The sequence below is a fragment of the Coccinella septempunctata genome, chromosome 1 (assembly GCF_907165205.1).
Source record: "Coccinella septempunctata chromosome 1, icCocSept1.1, whole genome shotgun sequence".
Lineage (NCBI taxonomy): Eukaryota > Metazoa > Arthropoda > Insecta > Coleoptera > Coccinellidae > Coccinella > Coccinella septempunctata.
Genome location: NC_058189.1, coordinates 5,868,508 through 5,881,619, shown reverse-complemented (window position 1 = coordinate 5,881,619; position 13,112 = coordinate 5,868,508). Strand labels below are relative to the sequence as shown.

The following is a 13,112-nucleotide window of genomic DNA, read 5'->3' as shown; positions in this document are numbered from 1 at the left end:
AGGCGGAAATATGAAATGAAAGGAAAGCACTAAAATGAACTCCAATTTTCCTCAGAAAACTGGGATTCATTACTCTGATTAATTCATTTATATGAAAGACATTTGTCAGAATATTTGGCAAAGACCTCGAAATCTTTTCATATCTACAAATGATATAGCAGAAATCATCAGGAACCTGCTTCTAAGATGTAGCGGTTCGCACTGTTCGCAGAGTCGGAGAGTCGTCATAAACCGAGCGGCACGTTGTGACTAGGATCAAATTAGTTTTGTGGTTCTATTCGCAGATTTTGAGTCACCCTGTGTCGCCTAACAATCCTGCGACTCATTAGATGAGTCGTGCATTAAATTTCCAGATATTCCTAGACCCCTAATAATCTAGTAAGATTATAACATTTATCAAACAAGCTTCGGAATATAACTTGCTCGGTTAACGGCAAAAACAGTTTTCTTGTTGCAGCTTACATCATTTATCTCAAGTATATATCCTTCAATAAGAATCAAGAAATTTCGGGGAAAATATGTATCGCAGTTTCTCATTTATTTGATAACTAGTATGTACAAGAGAAAAGATGTTATGATATTTACCTAAATAGAGAGTGTTATTGTGACCCATCGCCAAAGACCACGCCTCTTCATCCGTGTTGAAACAGTATTTTTCCCTGGTGGGTTGATCCAGAAGCACCCAACATCCATCAGAGTTCACTATATATTCGGAAACTCCAACTCTGTTACCAAGGACCAACATGCCAACCCTAGGTGCTTTGAGATTGGGCTTACTGCGTACATTGTGACCAGAAGCCCCGCATTTAATCACGATGTAATCTCCTGCTGCATTCGTAGGAATCTTTCGCCTGTAAAGAAGAAAAAAGGTTAAAAAAGCCTCAAAGAGTACCTAACCAGGATTTTTACCTGTCGTGAATTTCTGGTAACTTTTTTCGAATAGTTTCGCTTATTACTTGATCCAAGGTTGTCTTTGGTTCCTCGACTGGTAGCAGAAGGGTTTTGCCCAGATGCTGATTGTATTGCAAACACCAAGCTTCGATGATACCACCGCTGCAATACTGTTTGATAGTGTCCATTGAGAGCCTCAACCAAACGCCATCGTCGTTATGGATCTGCACATTTGAAATTATTTGAATGATTCTATAATAATATTCAATTTCCAATAAAATATAATGTGGGATGAGTTATTTAACCACCATTAGTGTTTCGCTATAACGATAGCATCTTCAGTAGGGTAAAGGTACACTAAGATAACTTCATCATATATCCAATATTCACGGATATACGAGGATGTATTGATATCTAGTTAGCCTAGACCAGTTCCATGCATAAAAAAAATATTGCGTTACCATAGCAACGAACAATAACTCATTAGAAGTGTCAGTGTGAAGTTTGATGTCAAAAAAGTAAACCAGAGTTAGGCAATAAATTAAAAGAAAGAAGATGTCCGCCGAAATTGTGAAAATCAAAAAATTGGAGTATCGAGCCATCATCAAGTAACTCTATTTAAAAGGGTTAAGAGATAAGCAGATTTACGAAGATATGCTTAATACCGTTGGTGATCAATGTCCTTCGTATGGGACCGTGAAAAATTGGACTGCAAGCTTCAAAAGAGGTAAATTTTCCATTGAAGATGATGACCCATCGGGAAGGCCAGTTTCTGTGTCAGTCCCCGAAAATATCGATACAGTTCATGACATGATTTTATAAGACCGTCGAATTGGTCTGAAACGGATATCTGAAGCACTGAATATTTCATACGAACGCGTTCATCATATAGTTCACGTCAATTTGGACATGAGAAAAATTTCTGCAAAATGGATCCCCAAATGTTTGAATGTTGACCAAAAAAAAAGCGTGCAAAGGTAGAAGCATCGCGTTCGATCTTTGCTCAATTTGAAAACGATGTAGACTTCTTAAACCGAACTGTTACTATGGATGAGACTTGGGTACATTTCTACGATCCAGAAACAAAGCAACAATCGATGGAATGGCGACATTTTGGTTCTCCAAGACCTAAGAAGTTTCGTGTCCAAAAATCTGCTGGAAAAAATCTTGCTTCAGTTTTTTGGGATTGCCATGGAGTAATCATGATTGATTTTTTGGATAAGGGTAGAACAATAACCGGAGATTACTATTCGACATTACTGACCACTCTACGGGAAAAAATTAAAGAGAAAAGACGCGGAAAGCTATCCAAAGGTGTTTTGTTTTTGCAGGACAATGCCCCTGCACACAAATCTCATGTTGCCATGCAAAAAATTCGTGATTTAGGGTTAGAATTACTAGAACACGCCCCTTATTCCCCAGATTTGGCCCCATCCGACTATCATCCCTTTCCTCAACTGAAAAAAAGTTTAAAAGGTCGGAAATTGTCTTCCAAAGAGGAGGTAACAAAATCTGTGGAGGTCTGGTTTGCAGAGCAAGAAGACACTTTTTTTTTAAAGGTCTAGGGACGTTGCAGGTTCGCTGTAATGAATGTATCCAATTAAGAGGAGAATATGTTGAGTAATAAAACATTTTGACATTGAAATTTTGTTTGGTTCTTATTAGGCTAAGAATTTTTCAATATATCCTCGTATCTGTCTGTCTTTGTGACTTTTAACATAATATAGGTGGTCATTTTGTTATTCATACCTCATCTATGAACGCGATGGTCCCGTTCACATGAACTACACCTATCTGTTCACTCTGCAAAGAAGGATGTGCCCTTATTCTCAATCCCGCCGAGTTTTTAGCAACGAACTTCCTCAACTTATTCGGCTGATAGTTATTCTTCTTGGCTGTCTGTTGAGAAGGTGGTGTCATACCTTGCGGCGGTTCTTTCACTTCCACCCTGAATACCTGAACAAAAGGGGAATTTTCCGAATTAATCATTAGTCTGTGACCCAATGTATTCCGCTCTAATATTACCTCCTCCATGTCGTATCCGTCAATGTTAACAACAATGGAGTAGCAACCGATGGAAGCTGGTGTCCAAGTTGCACTGTAAGTACCGTCTAAATTCGGCCTCACCAACATGCTTTCACTTGATCTTTTCACAGGAGGCGACACGAATCTCAGTTCTTCGAATGAATAGTTTTGGTACGGCTGAAAAAAAATTGGAAAAACTTCAAAATGAACTGAGAACTTTCTATAGAAATGTAAAATTGATTGAAAATTCAATCGAGCATATTACACTCAGTGATTAGATTAGAGGTGGGGCAAAAGGTCATCCAACCTCGCATGCACATATACTCAGTGTTCCTAAAACGCTTTCTGCTCTCTTAATTCGAGATACACGAAATATTTAGACCTGTTCAGAATTTCAAATAGCTCATACAGATATACAGGGCCCTGCAACAATCGCCTTCGGCCCATAAGAAGCAAAACAGAGCATCAAAAGCATTGAGGATTGATAATTTTTGGAGACAGAGTGTGGAGGAGATCATTCTTGATTTACCTATCTGCTGAATTTAATCTCGAACCCAGCAGTCAGAGCTGAATTTCCATTGAAATTTGCAATCATTTTGTAAATCAGAAATGAGCAAAAAAAGAAATAAGACGAGAATATGATAAAAGCTTTTAAACATTTAAGCGAACATACCTTCATTACCGTTATAGAATGGAAGTACATTTTGTCTCTGACGGTAGGTTCGTAAGGATATTCCACAGGCGGAGGAGGAAGACCACCAAACGTCATAGCGTCTGGCTGACTTACCCTCCTCAACTTTCTTCCAGCGTCGCCGTCTCCAAGTTCATTCTTATCGATTGGAATCGCCTTTATATCCACCTGCAAATAATAGATTTTCATCAAATACATGAAAACATAATTGAACGAATAGAAGTTTGATATATTTCAGAGGACCTATTGTAGACATATTGATTTTTACAACTCTACTCTCAGTTATGGAAATCACAGTGCCTAGAAGAGGGTAGACATAAGAGAACCGGTAGATTCCGGTGACTTGGAACAGTCCTGTAACTTGGGACAATTACCCGCTTGCAGATTTCTCTGTTTCTTACCATTTATGAGTGAAGGGACAAACTTATAAGATTGTGTAGCGTCTTTTCGGTTAGTTTAACAATTAATTCCTGTTGAGTTTGCCGTGACCAGAGCGTTTGAATTGACAGGAAAAATTAACGAATTCAGGAGAGCAAAAGCGCGTTTTTTTATGGCCCTTATATTTTCTATTGTCCTGTACATGTGTTTCACTCTGTGCATGTGTAATTTTTTTCTGGATACGTAGGATATTGGGATATTAGATATGTCATAAAACAAGGTTGTTTACAAGTCAAACGGCAACATGGATCTCATTCATTTATTTTGTTGTTTCATAGGTTGACTTGGGACAATGCCGAATAGATACAAGCGGCGCATTGGCAGCAGGAAATATGCCGATTGTTCGCAGGAATTTATTATTTACGTTATTTCCACAAAGAAATCACCAAAGAATGAAAAAATTAAAGTGCTCTTGTTTTGTTTAGTTTTTTTACGTTTGAGTTGCAGTATATTTACTTTCTCTGTAATAAGGGTTTATCATTTAATTTCCTTACCGAATTTCAACTATATGTGTAATCACAAATTCTAATTTTTCAAAACTATACACCGTCCCAAGTTACCTATTTCATTTGAGAGCTGAGAAATCAATGGATTTTAATTGGTGTCCCAAGCCTTCCAACTCGGTAGGTGACTTTTTTAAATGTATATCCAAATTCTGAAGCATGGTAAATATCCTAATCACTAGTCTGAGTCATTAAGCATATTTGAACCTCTTTCTCACATGAAAATAGGACACCGTTTTTGAAATATGACAAGTTGAATTTCAAAATCGTCCCAAGTCACCCGAACTCTCTTGTGTCGACATCACTAGATCTCTGAATTCATTTGATTCGCAGCAATTTCTACTTCGGTGTACTCAAGGCATTGTACATAGATGAAATGTGGTCTTTTAAATTGAAAGAGAACGATAAGTTCGGAAAAAATACATCTTATGTCCAAGGGCGGATTTAGGGGGGGGGCACGGGGGCACGTGCCCCCCCCCCAGACGGACGGATCTTTCTATGCATACTTGAACTCTTGAAAATAAACTTGAAGTTCATTTCTCACAGATACTGTTGATTTTCTTGCTCGTCTGCCCGTTGTGCCCCCCCCCAGAAAAGAATCCTGGATCCGCCCTTGCTTATGTCTGTGGCTAAAAACTAACGTTTTAGCAGTGCGAGTTTATGTGGCAAGGGTTTTCATTTGTTTGGTTGGTTCTTGAACCCTCAATCCACAAAATATTGTGTTCTCTATGGCTGTATGTGGTATTTCATTAAGTGGCCAATGGATATACCGGTTGATTTAGCATTTCGGAAACGGCAAAGAAGTTTTGTGATGAATTGTAATGAAAGAAGCTGCTTAGTTCATGCAGCGATGCTATCTAAACAATAATTTCTTTGCTATTTATCAGCTAGTAGGGACAATGTCATTCCAACCGTTGGAATCGGTCTGATGAATGTTTTACAACATTTCACTCAATGCCTTGGTAAGCATCTCACCAGGCAACAGACGAAACTAAGCTATGCATCTTGCTCTAAACCAGTAGTTCTCTTAAGCAAAAGAGAAAAGAATGAAGAGCATAATAAAATGACCATTAATCGCTCTTGATCCGATTTTTTCTGAATGGATTCTTGCTACAAAGTTTAATGGAATAATTCCTACTATCCTGCTGACGAGATTTTCATGTACTCTACCTACTTTCATCGTTGGCACATGCACAATGTCCGAGTATTGGTCTCTAGTGATGACGGTTATCATTGCTGGCCAGCCGCATCTCAACTCTTCTTTGGAGTAAAGAACTTGACACTTGGAAGGGTCGACACGACTTCCTGGTTGCAGCCATTGTGCAAGACGTCCGCCACTGGTTCCGGCCACGCAGCCCACGAAATCTCGCAGGAAAAGCCTCTCGTTGGAATTAACACTGAAATAAAGAAATTGTGTTTGTCATTGCTGTCTATGATACGATTTCAGTTATGTTTTTAAAAAGGAAACTATGCAGAATTTTTCATCGCAAATACAAATGTAATAATACATATTCTGAAGGAACAACTTTGCTAAGTAATAAATCCTGAAATTTTATCGACCTCGAAGCAACCGTTCGGTTTTGAAAAAATCTCTGACTATGCCATTGCATTCTATATAAAAAAGTGTCTAATACTCCATTCACTTTTATTTTAGCACTCGGTTGGCCATGAAATAATTTTCTTTAGGTCCTTTCGTTTGCATAAAAAGTGTAGTACTTTTCTACACTCGATTTTAGTATTCGTTTGCTAATTGAATTTACATCAGTAAACTACACTTCCTCTACACTGGTGTAAATTCAATCAGCAAACGAATACTAAAATCGAGTGTAGAGAAGGTGTAGTTCCCTAATAGCACACAACGTCCATGGGACGTACAATTCATGTCCATTTAACGTCGGAACGTCCATGGACTTGATTTGTATGTCCTTTGGATGTCCGTTTCTGGACAGTTTTAGGATGTCCAAGATGGATATCCATTGTTAGTCCAATTTATGTACAATGTCCGTATCGGATATCCATTGGCCATGACCGTGATGGACATAATACTACTATATGACATATGTCCGTATCATATAGTTCCAAAATAGTCCCTGACCGACTTAATACAGGCAATGTCAAAAATATGTCCTTACTGGATATCCATTAGGTGTCCGTGATGAACATAGTACGGACCATATAACTTCTACATATATATTACATGGTCCGTATAACGTCCATCACGTACACCTAGTGGATATCCGGTAGGGACATCTTTTGAATGTCCTCACCTGATATTCACTAGGAGTCCGTAATGGACGTAATATGGACCAAATAACACGTATATATTACATGGTCCGTATAACGTCCATGACGGACACCTATTGGATATCCGGGTTCAAAGTTGTGACATTTGTACGTCCCTCGGATGTCCATAGAACGTCCATTGTACCAGAAATGGACGTCCCATGGATGTCCGTAATGTCCGAAGAGGACGTCCTATGGATGTCCATAGGACTACTTTGTGCTATTAGGGTTTATCTACATCTCTTTTTGACTATGTATAGATAAACTACACTTCCTCTACACTCGTGTAAATCAAATCGAGTATAGAAAAGTGCTACACTTTTTAGGCAAACAAAAGGACCTTTCATCAATTAATATTACAAAAATACCGAAAGTGATTGAAAAGGAGTGAAGAGGTTTCAGGAAGTGCTATTTAGAATTCAGGTCCACTCATTCAGATAGTAGGTACCCCTGATATTCTTATATCTACAATATATCAGACGGTAGCGAACATATTCAATGTAAGTGAATTTATATGATGTGTCATCTTAATCTAAACGACTTATATTTTAGCTGAATGTTTCCACAATCAGATAGATTGTGAATGAAGAGGATGAAGATGAAGAGAATTTACCAAAAAAGTGTAAGCATTTGAGAATTTTATTTTAGGGTGAACGAATGCGAAAAGTTACTACAGGATTTTCGATTAATGTCATCGAAGAATAAGTTCCAGAATTAATTTTTCCATTTTCCATTTGACTTTTCCTATACATTGTAAATGTCTTAAGGGATCAATAAATCTATAATTATTATTATAATATTATATCAATGTATTAAAAATAAACTGCCATAAATACGAGCCAGTTGTTCTATTGTAAATTCATGTGAAATTTTCGTTTAAAGATGAAGTTGCTTGCTTTGAAACTTCCCTCAATTCTTTTGACTTCCACTGATACAAGATGATTTTTGTTGAAGAATTTAACATTCTTGTAATTATCCGTTAATTCCTTAGAGAGATACCCATTCCCAACCACTGCATAAAATGCATTTCATCTTCGGGTTGATTTTTTTGAAATTTATATAACTGATGTAACGTATTCAACCTTTAGCCAAAGAAGATAAGCAACATTAACTCTCCTCAAGCTACTGCATATTATGTGGCAATAATTCAATTCTCCTAAATAGCAAAATTAAATATATTCAAAAACTGATCTCTTGTATTTTCCATGCAAATAACTAGATCTAGTATGCCTTAAATCAGTTTGTATAAACGCCAAGTATGTTCATCACATATTTTCGACTTCATATTTTCCGAAGTGATTCGACCTTGTGATAAAATACGTAATTACTGATACTTTCACGTAGAACGGACAACACAGCGCTGATTTAAAACACAAAAATGTTTTGACAAGCGTCCTCATTTTAGTACTATACAGAGTGAGATTTGTCAAATGGCAAACTGAGTGCTAAAATAAAAGTGAACGTTTTTCGATCACCTAAACTTTACGAAAATCGGGGCCAAAAACATGTCATCCATTTTTTACTAGATCTTACGGTTACAGAACTGCCATTCAATGCCATCGAATTTTGCCCACTCTGTACAATACAAGATTTGGAAAGTCTGTAGTTTTGTGAATGTTTCGAATGGCTATTTCTAGTACTGTTTGTTGAACGATTTGCTACGCTGATTGCTCCACCATGACGGCATTACCTAGAAATGAAGACAGGGGCATTGTATAAAGGCCACATTTTGGTCTTTGGGGTATGTTTGAATTATGGAAAAACCATTATGAATTATCATATAATGTCTTATCATTTTTGAGTTTTAACTTTATTTTCCGGTAATTAAGATCGTTAATTCCCACGATGAAGGTGTGCTTCAAGATTCGATTATTCAGAAAGTAAAAAAAAATTAATCTATCCTGCTATTGAACTCGAGCTTGAACGAAACGGATGACGAATGATGCTGCGTGCAGCCATCCGTTGCATTGAGAGGGCAACGGAGGAAACTCCGATCGGTACCAACAAATTAACATATAAATAAGATCAAAAAGATCTCTAGAATAACCAGTTTCGCGTCAGGTTGCCCCGTTCAATGAAACACGCAGAAAAGGAAGTTACTTCTTTTCATATTGGGATATACCTGTTAACCTGTTACTTCAGGTGGTCAAGAGACTCATCAGACAGTTCTTTCAGCCTCCTCTTTGCGTCTCAGTTCGTTAATGAGGCGAAACGAAGGATGACTAAGAATACTCAGTTATACAGGGTGTTTCTAAATTGATGAAGAGGTTATTGGAGGACGCGGTTCTTCAACGAAGACATAGAGGGTCTTTCATATAAGGCATTTAGCTAAAGCTGATTAAAAGTCACTTTTCGACACTATTTTCTGTAATTCCAGAACTGAATAAAAGAAGAAATGAACTATTTTTACATATGCAAAATCGAAGATATTTATACCTACTCCCATAAGAAGCTTTCGAATGCCTAAAATATTTAGATACAAAAATAACTATAAGAGTACGGTTGTAGGTATATAAACACATTAATAAAACATTTAGATGGTCTTTATACAATGTCATTACTATACAGGATGAGTCTTTTACCCGTACAAATATTTTAACAGTAGATTCTTGAGGTCGAAAGAAACACTTTTTTCCTTTACCATTTTTTCCGAATCGGCTCGGTTTAAAAGATACAGGCTATTGAAAAACTATAAAAAAATGTTATTTTGATCTCATAAACGGTTTGATCGAATGAAATGAATTTCGGAATATAGTTTTTCATTTATTTGATCAATCTTTTTCGAAATATCACCCACATCTTCCAGTTTTCTCATTATGACCATTACGTACCATAAAAATACCAAAAATTCAAATAACCCAACTCTTGAAACTGAGTTGTACGCTGAATAATAATTTTTAACCGTTTTGTAAAATAAAAGTATTCCTCATATTTTCTTCTATTATGAGTCCAAAATGTCCAAAAATAAAAAATTGGGAACTTTGGCTGAATTCAACTCCAACTCTGTTTAAAAAATCCACAGATGTGAAGTGGCTTCAGCTTGTTATTCTGAAGATAATTTTGTTTTTCCAGGGGTGGCATAGCTCATTATGAAAACTCAAAATGGCTATATCTTTTTATCAGGGCCGAATCGGAAAAAATAGTATGATAAAAAAGTGTTTCTTTTGACCACAAGAATCTACTGTTTAAATATTCCTACGAGTCAAAGACTCACCCTGTATAAAATAGGACAAACTTTCCCCATCCAAACTGTTTTGTACCTCTCCTCACAAAGGAACCTTGTTAGTCGAATGGCCATAATAAGTGTAAGAATGCTGTAGGTATTGCAGGATTTTTGACAACAATGACGTACTTCAATTATTTACGTATTTCTTACTACCCACAATAAGCAAGAAAAAAAGATATGCACCCTTGAGAATCTCCCTTGAGGCGTTGGTGGAGGATTATTGTTTCATTAATCTTTTTTTTTTGTAGAAAGTTTCAGGTTAGATCGCTTCAGGAATACGGTTTTAGGAAAAATCTTACTCTAGTCTAGTTCCTAGTTCATTACAAAATTTCCATTTGTATGTGTTGATACTGTTGTTATGCCGATTCTATGATCGACTTAAGCAGAATTTTACCAGGTGGTTTTCCTACACTTGATTTCGAAGTTTTAGTAATAGATCTTCAGAAAAAAGAAGGGTTCACATTGAGGATTCAGTGAAATTTAAAAAGTGATAAGATGACACCAAAAAGATACCGAAATTCTTGAATTTTTGCAGAGAACCCTATGGAAATTTTGTGAAAACTATACTGTGTCCAATGTAAATATTTGCAACATTCGACACATATTGTAAGGTCAAGCTGTTAATATAAGCTGTTTTCTTTCCTGAGCTAAAGAAGAATATGATGATTGTAGTACATCATTTCATCTTGAAGGGATGTATTCGAAAATTTGTCATAATAAAACTCTCATACCTCCAGGTTAACCACCATTAAGAAGCAGTTTTGAAGAGAATTCGAACGATTTATGGAAAGGGTTTAAATTATCACATTTGTACGAAGGCGTAGAAGGGCCACATAATATTTTAAAAATATTTTTCCTTAAATTCCGACTTTGAACTCGGAATTTAACTAAATTCCGAGTTCAAAGTCGGAATTTAACTAAATTCCGACTTCAAAGTCGGAATTTAACAAAATTCCGAGTTCAAAGTCGGAATTTAGTAAAATACCGACTTTGAAGTCGGAATTTAATTTACTTCGAAACCGATACAGGCTAGATGCACAGGGTGTTGTTCTACGACGACATAGATTATTTCTCCATATATACAGAGGGGGGGACTGGGAGCTCAATGTTATTTTATGGTTACTATTTCAGTACTGGAGTGGGGGGAGGTTGTGCCCAACCTTACCTCTACCTGTCTACGACCATAATTTCATAATTATTCAAAAACATGGACCTAATGACAATTATCTCCAATAAAATACATCAAGTTCGATATTTATTAAAGAATCCTCTCATGAAATCTCAGCATATTCGGAAATGAACCAATTCGTCATAGAGCTGCCTATGTGAGGTTTTCTTACCGTTGTAATGACCTCTTCATGTAAGAAATATCAAAGCACACCGGGTGTACCTCGGGGTGTACTGATTTCTTGTACATTGAGATAGCCTCACGAGTACATATGAGAATTAAATTTTTTCATAAAATATCCGGAATATACCTAAAAAACAGTTATGTCTAAAAAAATATTCATGTCATGTTATGTCTGTAAAAGGTTATCATATCATTGTTATGACCTCTCATAGAAGAAAACTCAAATAATAATGTACACCCTGTGTACATAATTATTCATTCATCATAAATGTGGGAACACTTTGTATTATACGAATTTGAATATTTGTAGAAAAGCAAACTGTAATACAGGAACAAATATACGTCGTCGTAGAACACCCTGTAGAAGTTCGGAACTGAATAAAATTCCGAGTTTGAAGTCGGAATTTAGTAAATTCCGACTTTGAACTCGGAATTTTGTTAAATTCCGACTTTGAACTCGGAATTTAACTAAATTCCGACTTCAAAGTCGGAATTTAAGGAAAAATATTTTTAAAATATTATGTGGCCCTTCTACGCCTTCGTACATTTGGTTAGATATATGTATTTTGAAAATCCAATAAAAATCTGGCTGACCTAAGCACAAGATTTCTCTCGAAACAACTAGAGAAACGTTGACGAAAAATATGTCGTTTAGCAGCTAGGTTTGGAACTGTCTCAGCTAATGGAGCTGAATCAGAATCTGTAGAATACTGATTACGGTCGAGTAATACACCAATTTTCAACTTTTTATATTTTCCAGAAGATAAATCACAATTTAACACCCAGTATGCATTAATATTTTGTTTCACAAACTACTACTACGGGGGGAGGAAAATCTAAGATCATTGGTAAAGAATTTTATTAATACCAAAGATGTTTTCAGGTCCATCCCCCAAGGGACCCAAGGTTAACAAAATCCCTAGCACAGAACACACCGATATGACTTACTTTATGATCCCTAGATCTAAAGATCTTGGGTAAGATTTAAGTGCACACCGGCTGCATGACATTAAAGGGGGGTGCCCATTATAGGTTTTCTAAGCTTTATTCAGGTTTACTCAATTGAAATATCTCCTATTTTTATATTAGGGCGGTATTTTTAAGATCCTTGTAACCAAAAAAATCGAATATGTGATTTGATCGTATATGGACCAATAAATTAGTGTGGGGCATTCCTACTTTCCCTTTCAATGAATGATTTAACTCAAAACTAGATAGTATTGAAATATCATTTCTTCATTGTTGAGAACACTGTGTTGCAAATTGTAGATACACTTAGTAATTTCAGGCTTTCTGGAGACAATCCGCGGTTACAGCTAAACGCATATTATACAGGGTGAGCCTTTGACTCGTACAAATATTTCAACAATAGGTACTTGGATTCAGAAGAAACAAGTTTTTCCTTAACCATTTTTTCCCAGTCAGCTTGGTTTAAAAGATACAGGCAGTTGAAAAACTGAATATTTGAACGTTTTCGAGTAATTTGATGTTCAAAAATAAAAAATAACTGTGAAATTTGAATAATTGGGTATTTTGGCTGAGAAAAACTCTATTTCAAAGATCTACAGATGTGTAATGACACACAATTAGCTAGTTATTCTGAAGGTAATATTGTTTTTCCAGGAGTGGCACAGCTCATTATGAAAACTTCAAATAATCATATCTTTTTATCAGGACCGCAAAAAATGGTACATGAAAAAGATG

At 36.3% G+C, this 13,112-nt stretch overlaps 1 protein-coding gene across 1 annotated transcript in view; it reads right to left on the bottom strand.

Moving 5' to 3' along the window:
- The window catches only part of LOC123319905 (E3 ubiquitin-protein ligase MYCBP2), a 149,621-nt gene that overhangs the window by 26,728 nt on the left and 109,781 nt on the right, over positions 1-13,112 (bottom strand). The window contains exons 27-32 of the mRNA XM_044906979.1: positions 5,723-5,945; positions 3,590-3,775; positions 2,917-3,093; positions 2,641-2,847; positions 910-1,115; positions 586-851 (exon numbers count right to left, since the gene is read on the bottom strand). Coding sequence (XP_044762914.1) covers positions 586-851; positions 910-1,115; positions 2,641-2,847; positions 2,917-3,093; positions 3,590-3,775; positions 5,723-5,945 — 1,265 coding nt within the window. The remainder of the gene's footprint in view (positions 1-585; positions 852-909; positions 1,116-2,640; positions 2,848-2,916; positions 3,094-3,589; positions 3,776-5,722; positions 5,946-13,112) is intronic.